Source organism: Ornithodoros turicata, chromosome 3 (genome assembly GCF_037126465.1).
Source record: "Ornithodoros turicata isolate Travis chromosome 3, ASM3712646v1, whole genome shotgun sequence".
Classification (NCBI taxonomy): Eukaryota; Metazoa; Arthropoda; class Arachnida; order Ixodida; family Argasidae; genus Ornithodoros; species Ornithodoros turicata.
In genome coordinates, this window is record NC_088203.1 from 103,544,119 (window position 1) to 103,570,103 (window position 25,985).

At 44.5% G+C, this 25,985-nt stretch overlaps 1 protein-coding gene across 5 annotated transcripts in view; it reads right to left on the reverse strand.

Annotated features, from left to right (window-relative positions):
* The window catches only part of LOC135389067 (S phase cyclin A-associated protein in the endoplasmic reticulum-like), a 158,171-nt gene that overhangs the window by 50,053 nt on the left and 82,133 nt on the right, over window positions 1–25,985 (reverse strand). For 4 of the 5 annotated variants that reach the window (XM_064619031.1, XM_064619030.1, XM_064619032.1 and 1 more), the window contains one exon: window positions 3,215–4,818. In XM_064619031.1, the coding sequence (XP_064475101.1) occupies window positions 4,721–4,818 (98 nt within the window). In that variant the 3' untranslated portion in view covers window positions 3,215–4,720. Of the gene's footprint in view, window positions 1–3,009; window positions 3,081–3,214; window positions 4,819–25,985 lie in introns of those variants that run through there. The other variant, XR_010421566.1, reaches the window with a different exon arrangement.

The window sequence follows — 25,985 nt, forward strand, 5'->3', positions numbered from 1 at the left end:
CGAGTGTGCGCTGGGAGTGCGTGGCCAAACGTAAAAAAATAAAGAAAGAAAGAAAATAAAAATGTTAAGGTGCAAGAAATATGTTATATCACCGCTCATACCGACGGAAATGTGCAAATATAATAGTGAGTTTTAGTTTTTCTTTTTTTTTTAAATTCCGCGTCAGCGCCGCGAAGCAACTGTGGCTATGAGCGGCGGACAGATGTGGACAGATGGAGAGATGACAGCAGGAAGGAGTGGGGGACAGGGGGGGTTAGTATGCGTCCTGGGCCGACTTCAGGGGGAACTCTTAAAAAAAGGGTGTACTTTAACTCCTTTTTCTTGCCACATATATCACTCCCTTTTGGAGAGTACAATTACTCTCACAAAGGAGTCTCTTCACTCCCTCCAGGGAGTAACATTACTTCATTATACTCCTTGTCGGAGTGTAACATTACTCTCCGGTAGGGGGGGGGATATGAGCAGAAGGGAAAGGTCAGCTAGACAGAAGTCGACTTGCTATTCCTTGTAGAAAAAAGAAAAAAAATGGAGAAAGAATAGGAGACAAAAAAGGAAAAAGACGCGAGAGGCACATGGGCAGCAGGGGGGCATGGGGGGGGGGGGGGTTTAGGGGGTTAGAGCGTAACCCCACTCCCTAAAGGTGGTGAAGAGACTCCTTTTTGAGACTAATTGTATTCTCCTAAAGGGAGTGATATATGTGGCAAGAAAAAGGAGGTAAAGTACAACTTTTTTTTTAAAGAGTGTGGAAAGTCTGTCGGAAAACCCAGAAGCATACACCCCATGATGACGTGTAAACTGAAGAGTAAACGTTCTACGAAGCTATATTACGCCGAGTAACACTAGAGGGAGAGTGTTTTTAAATTCCCTATTCCCGGCCAACGCAAACTCGGCCTGTGCCTGACAACCCAGGGGAAGCCTCAGATGGCAGAGTGCGCACTCAGTCTCAGTTCCAGCGTGTAGGCGTTGATTTCCAGGAACGATGACGAGCTATAGAGATCGGACGGGAAACTTGTACGCAGCAGGTGCCAAGGTATACATTATGTCGAAAAATATGGGGATATCTGAATGTAAATCTTGAACAGTTCGAAGTCGAGCGACTCACTCTAACAATTTTCTGATAACCACCGGCATCCTCGAGACGAAGGCACAACACATGATCTCCAACGCATCGACCTGCCATTAATTATAGTCGTAAGGAGAAAATTATTTTCGGTAACGACATCACTTCGAGTTGGAGTGCACGTAAAGGGGCATACCTCCATAGGTAGGTTTCCTGCCTGATGACAATACGCATCAGTTATATGGCACGCATAAAAAGCAACCTCTCCTTGTATTGTTATCTGGTATGTAAGATAGAGTTTACGTCGGTGTAAAGGAGACTACCTCCATAGGTTGCCTATACACAGGGATGGTGGGGTTACAGGGGTTACTGTAGACCCCCTGAATTTGTGAAAGGGGCGCAAAATTGGTATTGAAGATGAGGCGCCATTATCTCGAGTGCCGCATGCGAATAAAATGCCATAAACCCTTTTCCTTTGCCTTTTTGGGACCCGGGCATGAACTGGTGGAGGCAGTGGGGGATGAAAGGGGCCCCGGTTGGGATCTGGGGTCCCCCTGAACTCATGACGCTGCGCGGCCCCTGCCTACACATGATGACAATACATACTTAGTAACGAAACAGCAGCATCTAAAAAGATGGAACAGTTCAATAGGGGCGCTTCAGAAGGCTCCATTCCACGAAGTCGAACGTTTCTACAGGGACACAAAAACAATCGAGAAAATACCGACAAACTTTTCCCCCGCAGTCATTTACGCGAGGCGACACGCCTAAAGAAAACCGTGCAAGGAAAACAGAGGTCCCTTTTCGCCTCGGAGCAAAATAAATAAATAAATAAATAAATAAAAAAAAACAAGGCCCCGCGAAAAACCTTCAATCTCACGCACCACGTCAATGTTGCCAACCGTGCACGCCGCACAAATCCGTTCCCAGCAATCCTCGCGTAAAGTAGGAATGGCCACAAGCAACGATGAAGCAGCAAAGTAACAGCCGTATATACGGGTAGCCTTTTCATTAAACGGAGATTTGAGGTCTCAGTGAAAACACGTCAATCACAGCTTATACTGTTAGCCCGATCGACGGTATACGCTTAGCCGTGGGTGGGGGATTGCACAATGCCACGTAATTCTTTCGCTTCTGAGTAAGGCACTTCACGGGGACGAGGGGGGAACGCTCGTCCAAGTGGGCTTCTCAGTCCCCCTGCCTAAAGCACGCGCCTCCGTGCGTGTGTGTGTCTTCGAGCTTTGCGCGGAATACGTCGCACCGTTATGCTGAAGCACGGGAAAAAGTCCTCGAGAGGTGTGCATGCGTACAATATGCGGCACACAGAAACGGCGTCTTGCGGCATGCTACGAATGGCAAGTTACATATTGTATAAAAATGACTCCAAGTAAAGGTTCAAGCGTCACGAATGTGTGGTGGTGATGAAAACTGCTCGCCGAGGTTGGTCACGCTGAAAGCGGGCAGCGTCACGACAAAAACGCAGAAGAAATAAATAAATAAAAACTACTGGAATTGGAAATGTAAGAAAAATATGGAGATGTTAGTCCCGACCCAGTCAGGATTGTGGCTACTTCAAAACTGTTTGTTATGGCTACTATAAGTGCCTTGTTATCGCTATACCGGCCAATGTGGGGATCACAGGAAAAAGAAAAAAGAAAAGAAAACGAATTTTGTGTGCGCGCGTTATTTTTGTATCCATTTTCGTCAAGCAGTTTATTTATTTATTTTATTTTACCGATGTTAAAACGCACCACCAATCTGTCCACCTTTCAACCAGTTTTTAATCTTGCCTGTTCTACACCATTTGACCAGTTGCTTGAGGAGTTAACGTATGATAGAAGTGCTGATAAGGAAGATATCTCCTTGGTATCTTATAACGAGTAGCGTTGTTTGCACACCCGCGTTTTTCTCACTATCACTACGTTGAAAGAGAAAGCCCAGAATATTACCTTGTTCTTTTAAGACTCCAAGAAGCGGCATCTATAAGGAGCTGGGAAGAAGATCGGCTCTGGAAGCGAGGCTGTCAAGCAACGGAAACACAATTTTAAGGCGACGATATTACACAAGATACACACCTGGAATGTATAACGTTTGTTGTACTATATATATAATACATAATATACATATATATATATATAATAAATCACAGAGAGAGAGAGGGATTCACAACGTTTTATTAGACCAAAACAAGAAAGAAAGAAAGAGAACACTATGCATTCAGCATCGACACCTGAAATGCGACAAATTAGTGACACGCAATAAGTTAGAAAACTATAAACAGTGACAATATATATTATCGTTCTTCGACTTCCAGAGATTTGAACGTCACAGAAACCGAGCATACAAAGTACGAAACACATTGCGACTGTCACGTGACTCGTAAGTCGGCCTAACTACAACACAAAGGGTGGAAACCCCCGGAAAAATCATCCCAGATGAAACTGCCGTAAAATAGGCTGCGTCGTCTTTAAATGGCTTTGGATTTGGCCACGAATAATCGTAACACGTCCACGACGAGCTATATTAGGAATGTGGATTGTAGCCGTTTCCTAACAGACACTAAAACGACGAAACACATCCAATGGACAAGTTCACCGATGCAAAAATAAATAAGCTCCCATTCTAATAACTCTACCTAGTCTAGCAGCTGCCTCTAGAAATGTCCGAACCATTTCATTGCCTATAAGAAATAATGGAGGATAAATTAAATTGCGCTCAATTACATCGGCAGTAGTTATAAAACCCGTTAGGTGGAACTTGGAAGCACATTGCGGTAAGATATATGTATGTAAACGAAGAAAAAAAGAGAGTCCATGCAGCAACGTATACCGCATGTGATCGGGGGAACGGGGTGTCGTATTTAGACAGCTGTACTTTGCTTGGAAACAATATAATTTATTTCTAACGTCCCGAAGTAACGGAATTCACCGACGCCCATTTCGTGACTAGGTCTCTCACAAGGACGTTCGTGGATCACGTCCGACAATGTGTCAACACGGAACGCAAGCTCCGTTTTCTGTAGCACATTGAGGTAGCAAGAAACACCGTTTACTCCAGAAAGAAGAAAAAAAAAAAAAGAAAACGTGAAAATACGCTTTGGCAGTCTGGCTGGTGGCACGGTATATAAGTGCATTATGACACTGTTCGTCAGAGAAATATGTGCAGTCGCCAGCAGGCGAAGAGAACGCTTCTTTTTACTATGGTTAGGGAAAAAAAAAGGAAAAAAAAAAGAACAGAACAGAAACACTGACTATGCCTAAAAGAAAGAAAGAAAAAGCGCACGATTTAATGGAATCACACGCCGTTCCTTCATTTCTCCCACCTCAAAGCCGCCATCAGCGAGCGGCACAACTTTGAATTAAATAACTATACGCAGAAAATAAGCTCCAATTTTCGTAATCATCTGAGCGAGGGTAATCACCCATAATAAGTCGAAAAAGTGTCGAAATGTACCGGGCGCCCCAGCACAGTGATGGCGCAAGGCTGTCCGGACAGTGACGCGGAAAAACAAAATTGTCGTAAATAGATCAAAATAACTTTCGTTTCATAAGAAGAACAGTTCCAAAGTAAAAGTGCAGTCTCTCGTTTCTGACACGGAAGGACGTCTTCTTCCGACGCATGCCATCCATTGCGGGAGAAGAGTGGTGGCCAGCCTCCCATTCAGGAGCAATCCACGGAGAAGAAAGCCTTGGCCGCTGTCCATCGGCTCTTTGGAAATCGGTTTTCCAGACTCCATCGCTGTTCTTCTTCCGTTAGTGCTACGCACAGAGACATAAGGATACACTCTCACTTTAGCTCTTGTGTGGATGGTGAAGTTTCCCCGAGTCGTGTTTGGGTGAAGCATACAGTACATGCAGGAGTCACACAAGAAGATGGTGAGGGCGATGGTGGTGACATGAACACTGAGCCTGAGCCGAGGCAAATCACCGAGGGATTTATGGATGATGACAATCCATGCAGCAAGCAAGCCATGCGATAACATGCGGTTAAGAGCAATTGGCAAGCAAAGCAAAGTGCGAACGAAGAAGAGCGGTTTCTACCCAAGTTTCTTTCTCCTCCTAATGACCACGGCGGAGGTGGTCAAAAAGACCGTCTTGCTGTAAACCCTTATTCGGCCAGGTTTTTACCTGTGCTTTCTGCAGTGCAAATGTCCCTGGACATGTTTATGGAGATATAGGTATGCATGTAGATGAATGCACCTATGTCGATGTAGTGCGTCAAGCTTCAACAGAGTCAAAGCGTTTCAAAGCGTCGAGGTTAGTGTAGTTTCCCTTTCTTATATTAATAACGCGTCCTGGGGGCTTAATCGCTTCATCGTCGTTACGGTCGTTACAAGCTAACGAGTGGCGGGAAATTCAAAAATGCGGGCGGGAAATTTAAAAAGGTGGGCACGTGATAAAACACGTGCACGGTGCTCTTCGCGCGACACGTGAAGGCCGTGGTATACGTCACGCGCAATGTGTCACATGCCCACCTTTTTGAATTTCCCGCCACTCGTTAGCTTGTAACGACCGTAACGACGATGAAGCGATTAAGCCCCCTGGAGTAGCCAGTCCCGAGTGGCTCGAGACTACCATCTCCATTTTTTTTCTTTTAAACTCAATCAATCAATCAATCAACAGAGTCAAGGGCGCCGTTGGCAATGGGGCATTTTCCGTGAAGATGTAGAAAGATTCGGTTGCGTCTATGAACATCGCGAAGTAAACGATGAGGTATTGTCGCCAATATTTGATGCCACCCAATACTGTATCTGTTTGGCGTGCATGTACGTATAGATGTGTTAGGATATTTGCACTATTGTAGTCTCACGCATTAAAGGAAACACGGTGGCATCACACGGCACGTTGGAGCAGTTGGTAGCGCTTATGCTGGTCCCAAGGTCGCGGGTTCGAACGATAACAACTTCATCTCATGGTACCACACTCTTCAAAATGAACTTCACCGCATAGCACGCTCCTAGCCAACCATCATCTCGAACGATATCGTTATCTGCCTGATTCGTTGAAAAGGGGAGGCGTACGCCTTTTTTGTGACACTTATGCAGTTCATAATTGTAAAAAAAAAGAAAGAAAAAAAAGGCTTACGCCTGCCGTTTTTAGCAAATCAGGGCAGATAACGATATCATTCGAGATGATGGTTGGCTAGGAGCGTGCTAGGCGGTGAAGTTCATTTTTAAGAGTGCAGTTGATGCAACGTTCTCGGGAAGGACTATAAACACGAGTTTTTGACACTGCATGACTGTAAGCCTTCAAAGAACTCGGACACAGTTTTTACCAGTAATATTTGCGAATATTTTTAAGGAAAAAGTTTGTACTGAGCGAGCCGGCTCGTACCGTTTCACCATTTTCTTATACCAATCTAAACGGCAAAGTGAATGAAACAAAACAACGTATAAGCGTCTGCCACGCCATCCAACTCAATACACACAGAAAAGAAAAAAAGAAAAGAAAAGAAAGAAAACTGAACAGGTCACGCGACAGTGGGAGGCATCATAACATAATGGGACGTGTTTTAAGACCCCCCCACCCCCTCTTCCCCACTCGCATGAGTGAAGGCTTTCTCTGCCGCCGGAGAAAAAGGCAGAGACAGGCAAATTAGATTCATAACTCCCAACACAAGGGCTCCCCGCGCACTAAGTGCATTGCCTGGTACCATCCCCACCCCTTCGCCGGGGAAAGAGGGGTGTTGCTGCCTCGCAATCACACTGACCGGGAGTCACCAACAGTGAGCTAGTGCAGCATACGTATATCCGTTCTGCTGCGAGAGCGACCCAGGTTTCCCTCTGTTTTCCGGAACTTTTTTAAGTGAGTGAGAAACGGATGTATGGGCAGTCTGCCTACTCTATGTGTCTGCATTGGGTCCAGTTGACGCGCAATATCATAAAGTGAGACCATTCAATAGCGTAAGTTTTTTGTTTTGTTAATAATTGGGTGTTTACGTCGCGAGACAACTGAGATCATGAGCGACGCCACAGCGGTCGGTCTGTGGATTGCTTTGGCCCACCTGAGGGTTCTTTAACGTGCGATGAAAGCTCATCACACGGCGCCCCGTATTTAACGTCCCTCGCGGAAGACGGCGTGTCTAAGCAACTTGTACCCTGTCACCAATAGCGTAAGCTCGTCCCTTATTTTCGTCTTATATTAATAGTTTCTTAGGAAAATAAAACTGAAAATCGCGGGCAGCACTGTGGCGAAGTAGACACCAACATTAACTGTCAAGTACGACGGCAAAACTATACATTGCACGCGCATAACAGGGGTCAACGCAGCGACGTTTGTATATACTGCGTGCCGCGTGGAGACCAAAATCACAAGTAAAGTCTCTCTCTCTGTCAAACACACACAAAAGACATTAAAAAACAAGCAAACGAGCGAAAAGAAAGAAATGCTGAATACATGAGCGCCAGTGTTCCCCACAAAAATCAGGGTTGTCTCACACCAGGTGTTACGGTACCTTTACTATACGCTGTCCGCTGTCCCGCAGCACACTTAGCTTGGGAGAACACCTAACGTGTCCTTTTTGCACAATTACAGTCGTTCAGTCTTTTTTTTTTTTTTTCGTGTTAGCGTCGCGAAGCAAATGTGGCTATGTTGAACCTAACGAGACACTCCGGGATTACATAAATGATTATTGGGCAACACTCGCGATACGGGGTAGTTATTAGCGGTGCATCATAAAAGCAGCACAAGAGACGAAAACAAGGAAGAACTTCACGGGACAACTGCTTACTTGAAACTAAAGACGTTTACTAAGGCACAAGGTGTTTTGAAAAACGAAGCAAAGTTCATTGGAATGTATACTATACGTGATACACAAGCATCCGAACTGTAGCAGTCAGGCAGCTTCTTGCTCGTTATGATTCGGCGTAGTAAGACATTTGACCGTAACGAGACATCAACCGTAATGAGACTTTGACCGAAATGAGATGCTACTGATTTTTTAAAAGGCCCGTCAAGCACTAGGAGTGCTTGCACGTAAAAAACGAAGATAAAAAAGACTTTTCGATCTTCTTTTCAGCTGATTTAATGGAGTGAAACTCGATCCATCGATTCGCTGTGAACACAAGTTGCCGCGAGGTGCACAGACTCGAAATATCATCACGGCTTTGTTTTAACAGTAATAATAATAACAAACAATGTTTTATGTTCAGAATATTTTCTTGAGATATTTCCCTAATAACCGAAGTAATTGACCTAATTTTATAAGTGCTAACGGTCACGGGGCTTTAGTATTGTAAATTTTTCTACATATGCAAGTAATTTTTTTCCTGCTCACGCGCGTAAGGCGGCACCGCTATATGACGAGTAGTAACGAGTGATATAGTTGAGTGACCTTGATATGTTTAGACCGTGCATATTTAGTACGCTCCACATATAGATCCCAACTACAAATTCAAACGCGTGCAAACTATCAGGAATAGAATACCAGAAAAAAGAAGCGCGTGCTCATCATTATCTAATCTCGTGCGACGAATCTTGCCATCGTCGTGTATCTTCACAGTGCTGCTAATTCACTTTAAAATCGACTCAGCAAATGCCACGAAAACTAAAAAGAGAGAGATGGCGGCAGCCTTTGAGGTAAAAGGAGACCCAAACCACTCATTAGCTCGCCATTCTCATGATCCACTGCACGCGCGTTCTCCGCCAAAACCTGCACGTGCCGCTCGGCACGTGACCACGAAACCGCCAATCAGCAACGCCCACTCACCCCGGGTTCCAAAATACGAACAACAGCTACGTTTTTCTTCTTCTTTTCCCGTTCGTTTATGCTGCGTATTTTTGTTGCCTATCAAAAAGCGGACGCATTAAGTAAAGCCTCCAGGGATGGAAATAGGGGGGGGGGGGGGGGGTAAAGAATGTCACGAAGAAAGATGGCGCCCGGAAGTATCTAGAAACCGGAAGTGGGTCGCCGAAACCGAACCGGAAGTCGAAAGGGAGTTCCGGTTTTTTGCGGGGCGGACCACGGTCGAGTTTCGTTTTTGTCGTCGGGGAGATTTTCTGAATGAAGACTCCATTTCAGCGGGCTCACCCCGTGTGGCCACGACCACTTGGAAACACGCTGGTGGCAATCGTTTTTTTTTTTCTTTTTTCTTTTTTTGTGTGTGTGCATTGTCCCGGATTATGTTGCATGAGGCAACATTATCCAGCAATCGGAATGTGCAATGAGGCGGTCACTGCAGTAGCTGCGGAGCACCATCGCGCATGAGAGATAACCAGATGCTTATTGCTGAGCCAGGTAGATGTCGTGTAGCAAACGAACCCAGCGAATGGATGCTGTTCGACGTCAAAGCGTGATATCTGGAAGTTTTACAGAGCCACTAAAATGAGCAAACCAAATGTAAAAAAAAAAAAAGAAAAAAAGAAAGAAAGAGAGAAAGGGGAGAAATCCCACCAGAATATGGCTGCATAAAAGACATCCATTTGGAATTAAAGTGAAATCGTAACGGGATTGTGATTGCAACGTTTGTTCGATCGACTATAAGTGTACTAAACCCTTTTAAGCAATTGGCACTAGTATTAAATCTCGTTCGCATCTGTGTCCTTTATCATAGGCTGTGTTCCATGTGCGAACTATTTTTGCACATGTAGCTATTTTCTGTTATTTGATAACATTCCTCACGCATCATATTCATGACGAGGCGACCATGCATCATTTAAATGCGGTTGTTGTGCCCTGACTATAGCACGCAGCAAGATTAAAAAAAAAAAAAAAGGAAAAATACCGAGCGCTCTACACTCTTAAAAATGAACTTCACCGCATAGCACGCTCCTAGCCAACCACCATCTCGAGTGATATCGTTATCTGCCCTGATTTGTTGAAAATGGGAGGCGTACGCCTTTTTTGTGACACTTATGAACATCATAAGTGTCACAAAAATGGCGTACGCCTCCCGTTTTCAACAAATCAGGGCAGATAAAGATATCATTCAAGATGGTGGTTGGCTAGGAGCGTGCTATGCGGTGAAGTTCATTTTTAAGAGTGTACGGAAATGAAACCAACTGAATGTTGTTATCAGCCGTGTATCGTATGTTGTCGCAGGCATTTTTCGTACTTCCTAATTACTTAATTACGTAAGATTAATTAGGTAGCTTTTAAGATAGCGGTCTAGGGGCCGAAATGTCGGCTAGAAAGGCAGACCACTCTCCTTTTAACAAGATACACTCTTTCTTTCGGCATTAGAAGAAAGCTGCGAAATAAAAAGAACGATTAAAATCAAAACACGCGACAGAGCTTTGCGATTGCAGCGCTCCGGAAGAACTAAGTCCACTTTAGGGCTCCATGAAAGAGGTGGGCAGAGGTACGGCACCTCTGCAATCATGCATTACATAATACGTAATGCATTACATTTTGACGTAGTAATGCGTCATGGCATTACTGATTACTTGGAATGAATGTTGTGGCATTGTCTAAAGCCAATAGTTAAAAATCGGGAAAATCCCTGTCTTTTCCCAGCCGTCTTCAACAATGACCAGGTATTCCCCGGTAGGCAAACACGAGTACAGATGGTGTCATCACCCCTATTCTCTTCTAACACTTTTCAGTCAAAGGAGAATGAAGGAAAGACAAAAGCCTCTGCACTGTAACGAGCAATTGGCTGTGTTTCTCTGGCACTGAGCATGCAGCAGCTACTTCGGAGTTGCAATATATCTAAAATATGCACTATTTCATATATGCAAAAATTCACTTGCACCGATTTGGGGAATATTCGAGTGACTGATACAACGCAGGGCCTTTATTACATACTTTTGGCACAATGTAATGCCAAAGTAATGACGTTACTTAATGGAAGTAATGGCATTGGTAATGTATTACTAACAACAAAAAGCAATTAGTAAAATGGATTACTTCTGAGCGGAAAAGTAACGGTGATGCATTACAAAACAAAAGTAGTTTCCACACATCTGATCCATGGACAAAGTGAACTACTGCTCTTGGTTTGTTCTGCCAATATGTAAGCGTATTTTTATTCGCGGTGTATTAATTTTCGCGAATCGCGCATTCAGTCATTTGCGAAGTTATTCGCGAGTATTTAATTTTGCGATTCCAGGGCCGTTTCCTTATACGCGGGATAAACGTCAAGCTGTGTTCGCGAGTACATTTTTTTCGCGATTTGCTAGCAGTCGCGAAATTCGCGAAAATTAATACATCGCGAATAAAAATACGTTTACAGGATTAGCGCTTGCACATGCACCCTTCTCGCGACTTATGCCGTTCTTGGAACAGAAATAAATCAATGAAGTGCTCATTCCTTCTCACCATGTTCTTGAAATGATTCCTGCTTTAGTGTTCCCGATACGCGTGATTATGTGTGATGATATGTGTGAATGAACTATTAATAATGTTATTACTATTATTAAACTGGCCTCACTTTAGCCAGGTACACTGACAAACGAGCAGTGATAATAAGAATAAACAAGACGAAGAAGAGAGTGTTCCACTTTTTCAGTGTTTCATATTCGTTTCGAATGTCTCAACTCCACTCACAGGTGGTGTTCTTGCACACGCTATATTGCAATACAGTTTACAATGGTATAAGCGGGTGAAGCGTCGTCGCGAGTCTTTGGGCACTGCCCCATCACGACGAGCGCCAAGCCGTGCATATACCAAGAGTAACTCGAGCAGTGATATCCACACAATGGCCTCGAACTTTCTTCAATCGCAACTTTATCTTCAAAACTTCGAGACGGAAATTATTTATTAACGAGAATGAAGCAGACTTTGTGTATGCTGGCCATCTCGAAAGGAGACAGAAAGTAGAAGGAGAGGAATACACGAAGACTATCGCCAAAGGCGTAAATAATAAAGCAGTCTAACGGCGGTAGCCAAAAAAGCTTCACTCCCAGCCTCCTCCAGAATACACAAAATTTTACAATCCCGTAAAAAATACACCGAGTGGAGAAAACAAACTGCGCCAACGCGCAAGAAAAAGACACTGTACCGGTCTTCAACATTCAGTACAGTCCATAAGGGCAGAAGAAGCGAGGTCGGGAGAAAAAAAAAAGATAGAAAAAAAAAATTGGGAGACTAAAAAAAAAAGAAAAAGGTAGCGTGCCCTCTCTTTGAGCTCCGCGATTGGTGGTTGCCAAACAACGGAGGCGGGACCTGGCTAAGCCAATCGGAACAGAGTAACGGGAGACGAAGAGGAGAGAGGAAGGGAGAGGAGGGTACAGCGGGAGAAGGAAGCCCCTTTTTTAGGTATTTATCATTACATAAACACAATTCTTCCTTCAGCGGCACAGCAGCGAGATGTTCTCTCGGCCTCAGCTTTGTTCTTTTCCTTTCGGTGCTTTGTTGGTTTTCTTGGTCTCGTTCTGGTTTTCGGGGATTATGGTTAAGTTGGGTTCGCTGATTCTGCTCCTGTTGGCGTTTTTTTCGTGATATGCAGCGTTCGTGTGTGTGTGATGAAGAAAAAGAAATGTCCAGCAGTCTGGTCCGAGCCCGTAGGAATAGCCCGCCATAGTATAGGAGAAAGCCCAGCAGCTATCACGATGTTATCAACTGTACAACCAGCAGAACGGATAGCACGATTGGGACTCATTCTATCGATGGAAGTGAAAGAAAAAGGGCCAGTTTGCTCACCTCCTGAAGTGATGAGAAACTTCGCCTCATTCGAGAAAATTGGTTTCGCTTATTTGTTTTCTCCGCTTTGAGTCAACCGGAAATGTCGTCGACGTTTAAAACAAAACTATCGCGCCGCGTTATACGAAATTATCCACCAGGGGCGCGTTCCTGGCAGCACGTGAGCACCGCAGCATCGTATAGCGCCACCCGTGCTTGTGCAATGAGCGCCGCTACTATGCTATACCTGTGCTCAGGCGCTGCCAGCTACGCGCGCCAGGGCGTTGCCGCATGGATGCCAACGTCATGCCAAGGACTGGAAGATGGTGGGTTCGTATCCTACCACCCACAGTGCCCCCTGAGGTATTCCAGACGGATGTCGTCATCTATGGGACGCATGGCGAAGGACGCGTACTAATTCCCTGCCCATTCCTAATGTCGAATACTAGTAATGGTGTTGCGATGTTACACGTAAGATTTGTCTGCCTCTTCCTGATGATCTCTCTCCATCTGTCCCCCTCTGTACACCGCTCATATACACTCTAAGAAAAAAAGGAGTATTTTTACTCCTTTTGGGGACTAAATGCATTGCCACAAAAAATAGTCCCTTTCGGGAGTAAATGAATGTCACAGAGTGGAGACTGCATTTCGCGCGCTGTTGTAAGAGTCCCAAATACATAATTCGTGTGCGTGCATGAAAATACTTTGAAGCTAACCGTCAACCGTGATATATCGAGTGATATAAAATCTTGCGCCATACATAGGGCATAATTTGCGAAGAAAGATGCGCTGTTACTTACTCTGTGTGGCTGGAAAATTGCTACGTTGGCTGGGTTATACAGCCTTATGCCGTTCAAATTGACCAAGGGCACATATTTACGTAGACTGTTGCATTCAGGAGACCATTCGCGAAGTTCAGTGACAATTTGCAGTCCTGGGGAGTAAATGTCGGGGTAGGGGACTAAAATGGGGAGTAATTGCAGACTAGGGGAGCAGAAGCTGCAATTGCTCCCCGTTTTACTCCTTTTTTTTTCTTAGAGTGTAGCGACAGTAGATTGCACGTATTTTCCACGCATAACATAGTGCCCCTAGAGACAAGAAAATATTGCAGGCCTCGATAAGTGAACGAGTCAATGGAGAGTTTGACGTGGAACTATATATACGCATGTGCCCGGCGAAGGACTCATTACTTAGCTTTTGATAAACTGTCACAGTAGAAGCAAATAGAGTACGGACATATCAGCCCCATCGGTGTGGTTATCTATGGCGAGCGAAAGCTTCCACGCAAAGAGGACGGAAGTACGCCAAGTATATACGGTGTTTTCCAAGGGGTGTTGCTCGCGCCATAGTTGCTTTCGTTAAGCGTGAACCGCATGGCCCGAAAAGCGTCCGAATTCTTTCCGAACCGAATTCGGGACCGAACTTTTTTCGGAGAACAGAATTCCGTGCCGAATTCGGCCCGATCTGGCCAAGACAGATTTCTCCTCTGAAATGGGAAGTGACGCCAACCGAAAAAGTAGGAGCATCCAATGGCTATTCAGCCGGAAGGAGAACCATAGCAACGATGACGTAACAATCGGGTTTACTGTTGCCGTGTGTACGACTTCTACCCCTATGAATACGGGGATTGTCTCATTGACCTGGATGGTTGAAAGGCGATGTTCCCCAAGGCCAGAAGTCTTCGGCCGAAATTCGGGGTGCATTTCGGTAGCATGCGGTGATGCACAGAAAAAAGTTGGGTCCCGATTTCGGTTCGGCCAGTTTTCGGACAGTTTTTCGTGCCATGCGGTTCACCCTTTAGGTATAGCACAATGGCGCCATTAAACCAAAATATCTAAATCTAAATATACTCGATGAAGTCTGTAGCACGTATCAATATCTCCATAACGAACCCTGAGACTGGGGCAGAAACACACAAATACGAGTCTTAAGTGTTTCTACCCCAGTCTCAGGGTTCGTTACGGAGACCAGATATCACCAGCTCGCTTGCTTTCTAGCCGCTCTTTGCGTATCAATAAGTCATACTCATATAGTATACAGCTACACATACTACTAGTCGTAGTGTATACACGGTCAGTTTTTCTTTTAATATTTACAGTTTTTTCTTAAATAATAAAGCTGCGAGAGCAGCACAGATGCCGTTTTTGCAGGTGGGTTTATACGGGCAGGGGGACATCCTCTCCGAGCTGTATACTGTACTGAGAGAGTACTGTATGATTAATTACCTAAAACTCATTAAGTAACTGCTTAATTATGGACTTTCGGGCAAAACTGAGATAACAGAATGGGAGACAATCCTCGTTTAAGACATATCTATTTTTATGAAATCGTGAAACGAGCACGAACTCTGGAATATCGATCGCCGAGCTTTGCTGTGTGTCTACATATAAATAAGACTATTTGGATTGGAGACGATTGATAAGACTATTGGAGTACGTGCTCATCTGCTGGCCAGATCTACCGGTTCACGGCAATCACCTTGTTACCTCACCGCTTTGCGGCCCAGATAAGTCGACGTCGACGACGAAGGTGATGCGCTCCTGAGGCGCACGGTTTCGGTTCATGTGCATAGCGATATTAGGCGATGGATATTCAAACACACGAGCTCCTTTAAGGATTAAAAAACAAAAAAAGCTTTCAACGAGGACTGTTTCCCACTCTGGTATCTCACATATGCCCGAAACCCGCTAATTACCGTATTTTAGCGGCTCACATTTACATTATACGGCATTACGCACATGCCGTATAGTGCAACTGCTCTCATAGTTTTTTATAAAAAAAAAATCTGCAGACAATATAAAAAGAAACATCCCGTATACAGGGTGTGTTCAAAATTAAGCTTTCACGAGCGCTACGCAAACACAGCGATGACAGGAAACCGGATGACAACTTTACGCTACTTGTGTAAGAAACAGGTGCTGGCAATTATGTAGCACCTGTTTCTCACTCAAGGAACAGAAAAATAGCAGCCAGTTTTCTTTTCTTCGCCTCTTTATAAAGTGCTAGCGAAAGCTTAATTTTGAACACCCTGTATAGTCCGTTCACGTATTTGCGGCAGGGCTAGCACTTTATAAATAGGCGAACAAAAGAAAACTGGTGCTACTTTTTCTGTTGCTTGAGTAAGAAACAGGTGCTACATAATTAGCAGCACCTGTTTCTTACGCAAGTAGCGTAAAGTTATCATCCGGTTTCCTGTCATCGCTGTGTTTGCGTAGCGCTCGTGAAAGCTTAATTTTGAACACCCTGTATATGCTGTAGTTCGACATCTACTTAGGGAGGTCTCTAACCGGGAAACAAATTTGGAATGGAGAACACGCGCTGCCTCGGCATGGTACAGTTTTGTATACCGTGCGCGTTACAAATAAGAAAATACGATAATTTAGCCGTTTATATTATCGGACTCTCACCACTCACTGGCTGTTCGTTTTACTACAACAGCAGGGGCGGTGAATTGGCTCTACGACACGCAGCCTTCACCCAAATATATTACTCCCGTCGTGAGAGCGAAGCTGTTTAGGGTCCGCTAAGGCGAGAAATTATTTTCGAAATCGTCCGAAAACCGCCAAGGTTTGAGTGTTTCCGCCACAACAAACAACACTGAGTCACGCAGAAACGGGAAGACTGGAGCAGAATAAAAGAGAGAGAGAGAGAGAAAGAGAGAGAGAGAGAGAGAGAGAGAAAGGAAATCCACACGTGCTTCCTTCAGCTGATTGATTCCAGTATCGTTTCATCCGCAGTGTCGTCCTCTGTAAATAGCGAGTCGATCTCACGGCTTGCTCGACAAGCACTCCACATCTCAAACTCATCCACGCATTGATGCGACGCAATCGAAGATGGCTCCTTATTTACAGAGACCCATCTTGACAAAACGCGCACTGGTACGCAAACACACTTAGAAGGACTCAGTTAAAACCTCTTCACGTGAAGGAGCCGCCACACAATCAAAACCTATTTCCGCGCGCCTACACGAGGAGCGACCAGAGTTGCCAACCGAAATCCGATTACCCGCCGCTTTCTGTTTACCGTGTTGGCAGACAGATCTAGACACACACACGCACTTAAGTCGCGGCAAAATACAACTTGCAGTACGCGTCGAGTAGGTTAGGCGAGCTCGTCGAGCCGTCTATTAAAAGAGGAAGTGAGTAAATAATTTTTAGGTTTCGAGTCAGAGCTAAGTGCGTGATAGAGGGCTTTAATTCTGTTTGCGCTTTGTGTGCCTCGGATGCGCCTTCTTCGGAGATAGGGGCGCATTCGTTCAGCCTGAAAAAGATGGTGGGAGTTGTAATGTGAACGGTCACGCAGGATTTACGTTTTCCGAAGTTTTTTTAGATCCATCCCTAGGAGCAATGTGGCCGATGAGTGTTCTAGGCTTCACTGTAAAGAAGAACCCGAAGAAGAATGGAATAGAGAGAAATTAATGCGTAGACAATTATTCATTAATGATTCGGGAGTTCAAGTCGCCACAGTACACGTGAGGGGGTTCTTTAACGTGCGGTATACGGTCACCGCACACAGCGTATTGTGTATACAATGCACTGTGTGCGGATAACAATGTGCCTAAGCAATTTGTACCACGTCGCGAAGTTGCTGGCGTCCTCACGCGGGTTTCGACCCGCGCGTTCAATACAGTGTTGGATGGCATCAAATATCGAAACCCATAAATAACAGCTTTCGGAAAATCGAATAAGGATATAACGCACGTGTAAACCCTAACATACAGTTCTGATTCGTCCTCAGCCATATTTTTCGGCAATGACACGGCATAATTAAGGTCAGTTGTTTTTTCGCGCTGATGTAAAGGGGTTATTTAAAAGCTGTTTGTGACAAACAGATTCAACCGAACGCTCTTCTCCTGCGTGCATGGAGCTGTTCAACGTCTGTACTCCTTGTCTCGGGTTTAGCTCGGAGTCATGCACTAGCTTGTCAGCATAATTTCGCTTTTGTCGGTCTGTGACCGGCAAGAAGAAGTTGGAAGACCCGTTGGAAGACCCGTCAAGTACGTCGAAACTGATTAATTACGCCAAATTCTACAAGTATCTTGGTGTTTATATTTAATCGAGTGTATCTCGTAACACGCACGTAAAAAGTGTACCTGAAAAAACGTTAAAAAAAACCCCACGGTCTGTGAAACTGAAACGGTCCTTAAAATTCGGTGCACCTGAAAGCACTAACGTCGTCGCATACAGCACTTCAATAGTGTCCATTATAGAATACGCGTGTCCTGTGAGGCATTACTACACTAAAATCGCTGTGTCTGAATTAGAAAGGCTACAGAATAAGGCTTTGTGTTCTATTTATAACCAGTCATAGTTCAACGGTATCTGTATCGTCTTGACGTACTGCGGCGAGTCTTCCGACTGTGGCAAAAAGATTTGACGTCAGCAGGTTAAAGCTTGTGTACTTGCATTAACTGAAACATGTTACTTACAGACAAATCCCTGTGTTTAAAGTCTTTTGTTGGTAGGCAGCTATGGGGTACTCATGACAAACACTTCGCAGAATTTTCGCACAGACTGTTTTCGTTTTTCGTTCTTCCCCGCGCACTAAGCGAATGAAACCAGATGCCGTGTCATGTGTTAAGTTGCAGTAGTGTTAATTATTTTTGACATTTTAAGAATGACACTCGCTAAAATAGACACGACAGTATCATCGGTGTAAATATTGATCGTCTCATTTCTTGTATGTACAGTCATTTCTTATGTTGTACCACTCTCCCATTGTAGCCTTAGGGCTGATAGTATGTCGTAAATAAAAATAATAAATGAAAAGTAATTCAATTACGAACCGAGTCGAAGTAGACTGGAAGATCCACAAACATCCGAGTGAATAGGAAGAAGTAGCACCTGTAAAGGGTACTTCGCCGCACAAAGGGTACACGTGTGGCGAAACTAACTTCACAGGAGGTTTAACATGGCACCTAACCTGTTACACCTTGCAGACGAACTGATGGTTAGCAATCCCATCAGTGGGGAAAGCTGGTGTACACCAACGATGATCACTCGTGGTTTCAAGAAATAAGTTTCTTCACACGCGAAGGACAGACCAGTGAGGTAGCCTTCGTCTACTTGAAATTCGTATTCGATTCAATTCAATCAATTCTGTATTCGTGTCATTCGCAAAGGGTGGGGTCGAGCTCAATGAAGCAGCTTGACGTGCCTACCGACCCTTGGTACTACACTCTTAAAAAAAAGGGGTGTACTTTAACTTCTTTTTCTTGCCACATACATGACTCCTTCTTGGAGAGTACAATTACTCTCAAAACGGTATCTCCTCACTTCCTTTATGGAGTGTGGCTACGGTCTATTACCCTCCTACTGGAGGGTAATATTACTATCCGGTAGGAAGCAAGAGAGTAATATTACTCCCCTGTGGGAGTGAGGAGACTCCTTTTACAGAGTAATTGTACTCTCCAAAAGGGAGTCATATATGTGACAAGAAAAATGAGTTATTATGACCTCTATTGGCAAGGGATACAGCTTGGGGAGCTTTCTTTTTTGTTGTTGTTGTTGTTGTTTTTGCACGTAACACATTCCCACAGTCGTACTTCCAGCCGACAATTTTCTGAGTTCACCTGCACTCTTAAACATGAACTTCACCGCATAGCACGCTCCTAGCCAACCATCATCTCGAATGATACCGTTATCTGCAGTGATTTGTTGAAAACGGGAGGCGTACGCCTTTTTTGTGACACTTATGCTGTTCATAATTGTCACAGAAAAGGCGTACGCCTCCAGTTTTCAACAAATCAGGGCAGATAACGATATCATTCGCGATGATGGTTGGCTTGGAGCGTGCTATGCGGTGAAGTTCATTTTTAAGAGTGTGCTCGTAAGCGTAGAAACTGAAAGGCGACAGAGAAATTTTCCCGGTCACGCCCGACGAAGCAAAAGCCCGAAGCGTGAAGCGAAGTGCGTGGGACACGTGGGCCATCATCATTTGGACCATTGTTGTGGACGGACGCCAGGTAGTGCCGCGTGATCGGAACGAGAGGCGGCGTTGGACGGACGCGAGATTTTTGTTTCCCACGAGACCCTCCACTGGAATTAAGTTGCGCGCAGAGTGCATTAGCAGAGCGATGGGGGGGAAGCGTCGTGCCTGTTTATTGATCTCCATCCGTACTATAGGAGTGGAGGAAGGAAGCTCAGAGGGTGGTTTAGCAGGCTTTGTAGACGACGACGACAGACAGAGACGGAAGGAGGGAGCTAAAACGCGAGTGATAAAAGAAAATAGAGGTAGACAATGGCTTATTTTATGGGGACTGAGGTCAGCGTTGGATAAGTGAGCTGTACTGAGACTATAAGACGTATCACTCGATGCATTAAAAGTGTCAGCCTGGAGCGGTCAAACGTAAAATCCCAGCACCTAAATCGGCGTAGTCTTTTGAGACACACGAGAAAGACACACTGGGTTTCACCTTGTCGGACATCACGAGGAAGTGCGAACGAGGTAAATGGGACTGAGAGGACCGTGCCTGAGGATTGAGGACGGAACTTGAGGAATAGACGAGTTCAGAAAATGCCATAGCTCTTTGAGCACGCATTGCATCCTGGGCGCTTGCTGAGCGGGGGAACGAGGAATAATCCTCCACATTTTGCTTTCGCTGACCTTGACACGTCGTGGACAATGGACCGGTAGGGGGAGGAATAGGAACAGTTTGGAGGCCACCCATTTCTTTCGTATTAGTAAACTCCCACAGTTCAAAGCGGCTCTAAGCACCCTGGGATTTTCTGAACTCGTCTATTACCGGACACGAATTACCTCAAAAGAAACGCGAGGACATTGTACGCAATGTTGAAAGAACGGTCCCCTTTAAAGCGTAGAGAAACATTTCCGCCGCTAGAGAATTTACAAACCGCCAGAAACAGTGAGTGATGAAATAAGGGCGGGTAAACATCCGTTATTATCCCCCTACTCCAAACTTAAACGGATGGAAATTAAGGAAGCTGACGCAAAGAGACGAACACAAAGACTCCCGATGTCTTTGGGCGTTAAGATGGCATACCAGTCCGGCAGCAACTCCGATTCACGATTTGCCAGAGCCTAGATGGCGCCACGCTCGCCGTGCCTTATCACGCCGGTCGCCTCCGACTTCGAAATAATCGCCATTGCGCACGGTTGAGGTCGCGAGTTTAAGGCGCCACGCTGCCCTGCGCTGTTTGTCGAGAGGTAAAGTGTCAGACTTTGAGACGAAAGGTCCGTAGTTCGATTCGGGACCCTCACGTCCTTTTGCTTGTCTCCTATTGCTGTATGACTACTTTGTTATTTTTATTTTGTTGCTATATTTACCGTTTTCACAAGTCACTGGCGTCTGTACTGACTGATTATGGAATTTTTCGTTGCTCTTCGTATTATTGTACTTGCGCATACTTGCTATATGCCGACGCACAAATGTGATCGGATAGTATGGATGGTAATATGGGCACAGATAGTATTATAAACGAAGGCTGCCAGCACTGAGTCTGAGGACTAGTCGATTGCCAACTAAAGAAATCAGGAGATGACCACGGAAAAGTTACTTCATGTGCTATCAAAGCTCTCCCGCGATGTCGGTATCTCGGAGGCTCTCAACTGGATGTACTAGCGGCTGTACATTAGGCTATAAACACTGCCCGCACACCGCGCTTACAATGCCGATCTGCAAAACCTAGTGCTCGAAGTGACAGTATTTTATTCCTGCACTCGCTCACACGCAATTTACCTTGATAATACCTCTATTATTCGTGTAAAAATGACATTTTGGGATATATATTTCTGGTAAGTATTACCAGATATCTGAATTCATTTTCAAGGCGTTGGTGCAAAATACTTCACAAAATTTCCGTCGTTAGTGACTCTAATCGTCCCCGTTTACCAAGCCGTAGAAAGAAAGGGGGATCGGGTGGGGGGAGGAGGAGGAGGATAAAGGCTTTGGGTCGACACACACGAAACCAGCCAAGGTCGAACGGCGTGGCCTCGCAGCGGGAGTCGCGATATTTCCAACAGAGACTGTTTCTTTCTTTTTTTTCCCTGGACGCCAAGAACGATGCGATAAATAATAAAAGAACATAGAGTAAAAAAAAAAAGTAATAACGGTCACTTGACAACATAACAGGTTGTTGTTTCAGTGTAGGAAAAAGTGCAGTTCGACCTCCTCATATTTCATGTGGAAAAAGAAAGTATGTGCTTTCTTTTATTTTTAAGAACTCCTGAAGCGTAATTTTTTACCTCCAGATTTCGTCGTGTTGGACGCTGAGGTCTCAGTTAATTCAATCCAAACTTGAAAACGTGTAATTCGGTCGATTTCGACATTTTACACTCACACGAGAGGCCGGTTTTTCGGAGGCTGTCACCTCGCTGAGTTCCAGAAAAAATGGTCCCTTTTTGCGTGGGCGGCAAAATTGGTCCCGCGGGAACCTTTTGATTGAACGCGGGACATTTCGTCGAAAGCCATTTGATCCAAAGCCGTTTGATCGAAACGGCAGCGGTCGTTTGATCGATTTTTCTTATTGGTTCACCTGGAGCGCTGATGAAAAAAAAAAAAAAAATTCTGTCGATTTTATGTTGCTCATTGAATGGGATGACGCCCAAATAAATCACTGAAGAACAAAACATTTAAAAATAAATCATGTAACAATCCACTTTTCAAAATAAATTTTCAAGTGTAAATTCTGTCAGGTATCCACGGTAGCAAAACCAAATCGCACAAATACACTACACGAAATCCACTCTTCAAAATAAAGGTGTCAAAATAAATCCTCTCTGATTGGTGGAATTCCGAAGCACCCTACGTCCGCCCCTGTATTTTTGGTAGCGCATGCGCTTGCGGGACCATTTTTGCCTACACAACGTGAATTTTGAGATCGGGGATTTCGCAACCGGGAATACTTCATGAGTTCGGAAATGACTGAGGCGTGCAGTGAAAACAAAAGAAAAGGGCGAATTATTATTATGGGAGGCGAAGGTAGAATTTCTGAGCATTGTTTCCGCATTACGAACATTACAGGACCGTTCTGTTGAACGTTACTGGAATGGCTGTAAAGCTCGGCTTGCACTAACAGGAAATACGAGAGATTCTCGTTAGCCTTATGAGACAGTTCAAACATTTGACTGAGTCCGCGCAAACTCGAACCGGCATAATCGGGCAAATTGACGTTTCATGTGAAGCTCACAAATTCGTCTCACTTCTCTTTACGCGCACCGTGCACAGAGAGAAAGAGAAAAAAATAAGAGAGTTGTTGGTCTTAGGTCTCAGTGTGCTTTCTCTTTACATTACACTAGAGTCATTAAATAAGCTTCGCTTCAGAGTATCGACACTGAGTTCCAAGAGCGAGCATGCGCCATCTTGTTTCGGCGCCGCGCTACCCACGCGCACTTTAGCGCACGATGCCATCTATCGTGCGCGGGTGAAATGTTCCTTTCGTTTGCAAGCAGCAGTTGACGGTTTTGAGCTCACCTTGACATCCTCGGGACAATACACAGATTATCGCACAACAATCATACACGCTCCTCTATCCCACAGGGAGCATTATGTTAGCCGTCTTCGATCCTCAATTCGGGATGGTACCGGTGTGGTGCGGAAACAAGATGGCGCTCCTGCTCTCCCTTGGACTTCAGTGTCGATACTCTGAAGCGAAGCTTATTTAGTGACTCTACATTACACGGGCCACGAGTATATGCAGGCTCAGAGGATAAAAGGTGAGAGATGAAAGTCACTGAAAAGGTTAGCCAGCGGTAGGAGTCGAACCCACACCTTTGTCCCTTCTATGTTGTTCCAGCCTCAGAACATCAATCTCTCATGTTCAGAGGATAATCCCTTTACGAGCAGATAAGAAACATTTTGTACTGGTCGCAAAGGCCATGCCTAAGTCCGTGAGCCATGAAAGTAAAGGGGAGAGAGAGAAGATGAAGGAACCAGCCACCTCCAACCTCCTCGCTTGCTCGGCGGATGGATATCGTCAAAATGTTCCGCGCGGTTTTTCCTGTTCCACAACAGATGGCGACACATAGTGACATGGTTCACTGGGCTTTCAGTCGGTGTGTATGTGTACTCACATTTCATGTTTTTTTTATAAAAACGAAAAGGTAGACATATAAATTTGGTGTCTATCGATTCCTGAAATATTTCGAGAAAAAATAACAGGACACTATTTTCGCAGTGGCTATAGAAGTTTAATAAAAACCTCTTCAAAGAGGGACGAGAAAAAATGTGTATTTTTTTCACATTTGTGACGTCGCAGTAAAATACATACGACATGTTTCAGAATTCTGTCCCGTTATCTAATTCATCTCGTCTTCCTCTTTATAGTGAAACCACCGGCGTCAAAATCTGCGCGGTGGTTACCGAGAAAAAGCATAAAACGTGTTCCATAGGAGATACATTGGGACGGAGAGCTGGCATGCCCTCGTATATGCTTCGTTCTGTCTTCGTCTGCGTTGGTGTCGTCCATCTGTTTGTACTCGGGCTTTTGCACTATGGAGTTTTCCAGCTGGCCTGCATCTAAGCCATACTGTCACTTGGTCTGTTTGTGTGCCAGCCTCAGCTAGGTAATTTCCACCGATGTCACCTGCCTCGTTCTTGTGTGCGTGTTTCATGAAAATATGTAGGGTGAATGCATGTCCTTCCCGTCCGAAACAGTCGCCTTGTCAAGTCGTGCCAGTGTGGTGTGCACTTGACGAGCGCTGAACAAGTCCGCTTTCGAGTCGAGCTGTGGTTCGGCCTTTTCGACACCTCCCTTATTTAAACCTTAGTCTGTAAAGTTCGCTTTAGGAAAGTGTCAAACTGACAGGCGGCGTGCCGCGCAGTCGCGTTGCCAACACTGATGACGAACCCAAAGAACTGCCAATGAGTCGCACTGTAATCTGTCCGCTTCAGACCGTGTAAATGCCGCTTAAGATGGGGGGTTATTTTAGAGCCCGTCAATCCATGAGCATTCGAGCTCGAGCCTCGCCTGAGTGCTTCATTGTTATGCGGGATAAAACGGCGGCATGATCAGTGTGCCCCGTAATGAATAAATTTGCTTCTTATTATCCTCATATATGTATATGTGTTTCCGCGCCCTGGCAAAAGGGAGCGAACACGAGAGGCGATATTTCATTTTTTTTCCTTTTCCAAAATTGTCGCACTGTTCAAACTACAGGTAAAAAAAAAAAGAGAGAGAAAGAAAGTTAACTGAAAATAAATAGACCTATTACACACAACTCTCAATTCTACTGTTCGGTCTGTTGTAACTGCCTAGGCTCGAAGTTTCTAAAAATCGCACTGCTGTTTATCACTCCCCCGTCATAAAGACCTTACACACAGAGCGCCCTCCGGTACGACAACGATAATCAATGTAAAGCGCATGCGTCAACACTTCTCCCCTTGCACTTCGCTCGATTGAAACAGCCGGGGAGGCGAAAAATATTTAGCCACGGATTAGGTTAATCCTGCGGGGTTAACGTCGGCGGGGGTTTTGGTTCTTGCTCATTTTGGGGTGACCCTATTTAAATAATCTTTTCATACACTCTCGGCAGGGCTTAACACGTCTCTCTAAGTAGACACAAAGGCCGTGTTATTCTAGGGACGACCCAAATGTATGCACTGCCATCGATGTGCGCCCATCAACGGAGATTCGAGCAGAGATAATGTGATTAGCTCGCAGTAAACTCAGGAAATATAACGCGGCGTGTGCGTTACGCTTAGATCCCATTGTATATAATTAATTAACTATATGTAGGATATGACTTTTCTAGCTTAAACCCACCCGACCTTCGCTCATTTTAAAGGAATACGTCCAGAATCTGTGAAAGACATCTAAACTCGAAAAATTAGGCCTTTCAGTACCGCGATATCGTCGCCTCCTCATGAATGATTTACAAACGAGAACACGTGTGTCGTCCCTCTGTGTGCCCAGACTCAGGCTTTTACATTATGGAGTTTTACATTATGGAGTTACATTATGGAATTTTACAATATGAAGTTTTACATTATGGAGTTTTACATTATGGAGTTACATTATGGAATTTTACATTATGGAGTTTTACATTATGGAATTATAAATTATGGAGTTTTACATTATGGAATTATACATTATGGAGTTTTACATTATGGAATTTTACATTATGGAGTTACATTATGGAATTTTACATTATGGAGTTTTACATTATGGAGTTACATTATGGAGTTTTACATTATGGAGTTACATTATGGAGTTTTACATTATGGAGTTTTACATTATGGAATTTTACATTATGGAGTTACATTATGGAATTTTACATTATGGAGTTTTACATTATGGAGTTACATTATGGAATTTTACATTATGGAGGTTTACATTATGGAGTTTTACATTATGGAGTTACATTATGGAATTTTACATTACATTATGAAGTTGATCCACCAGCTAGC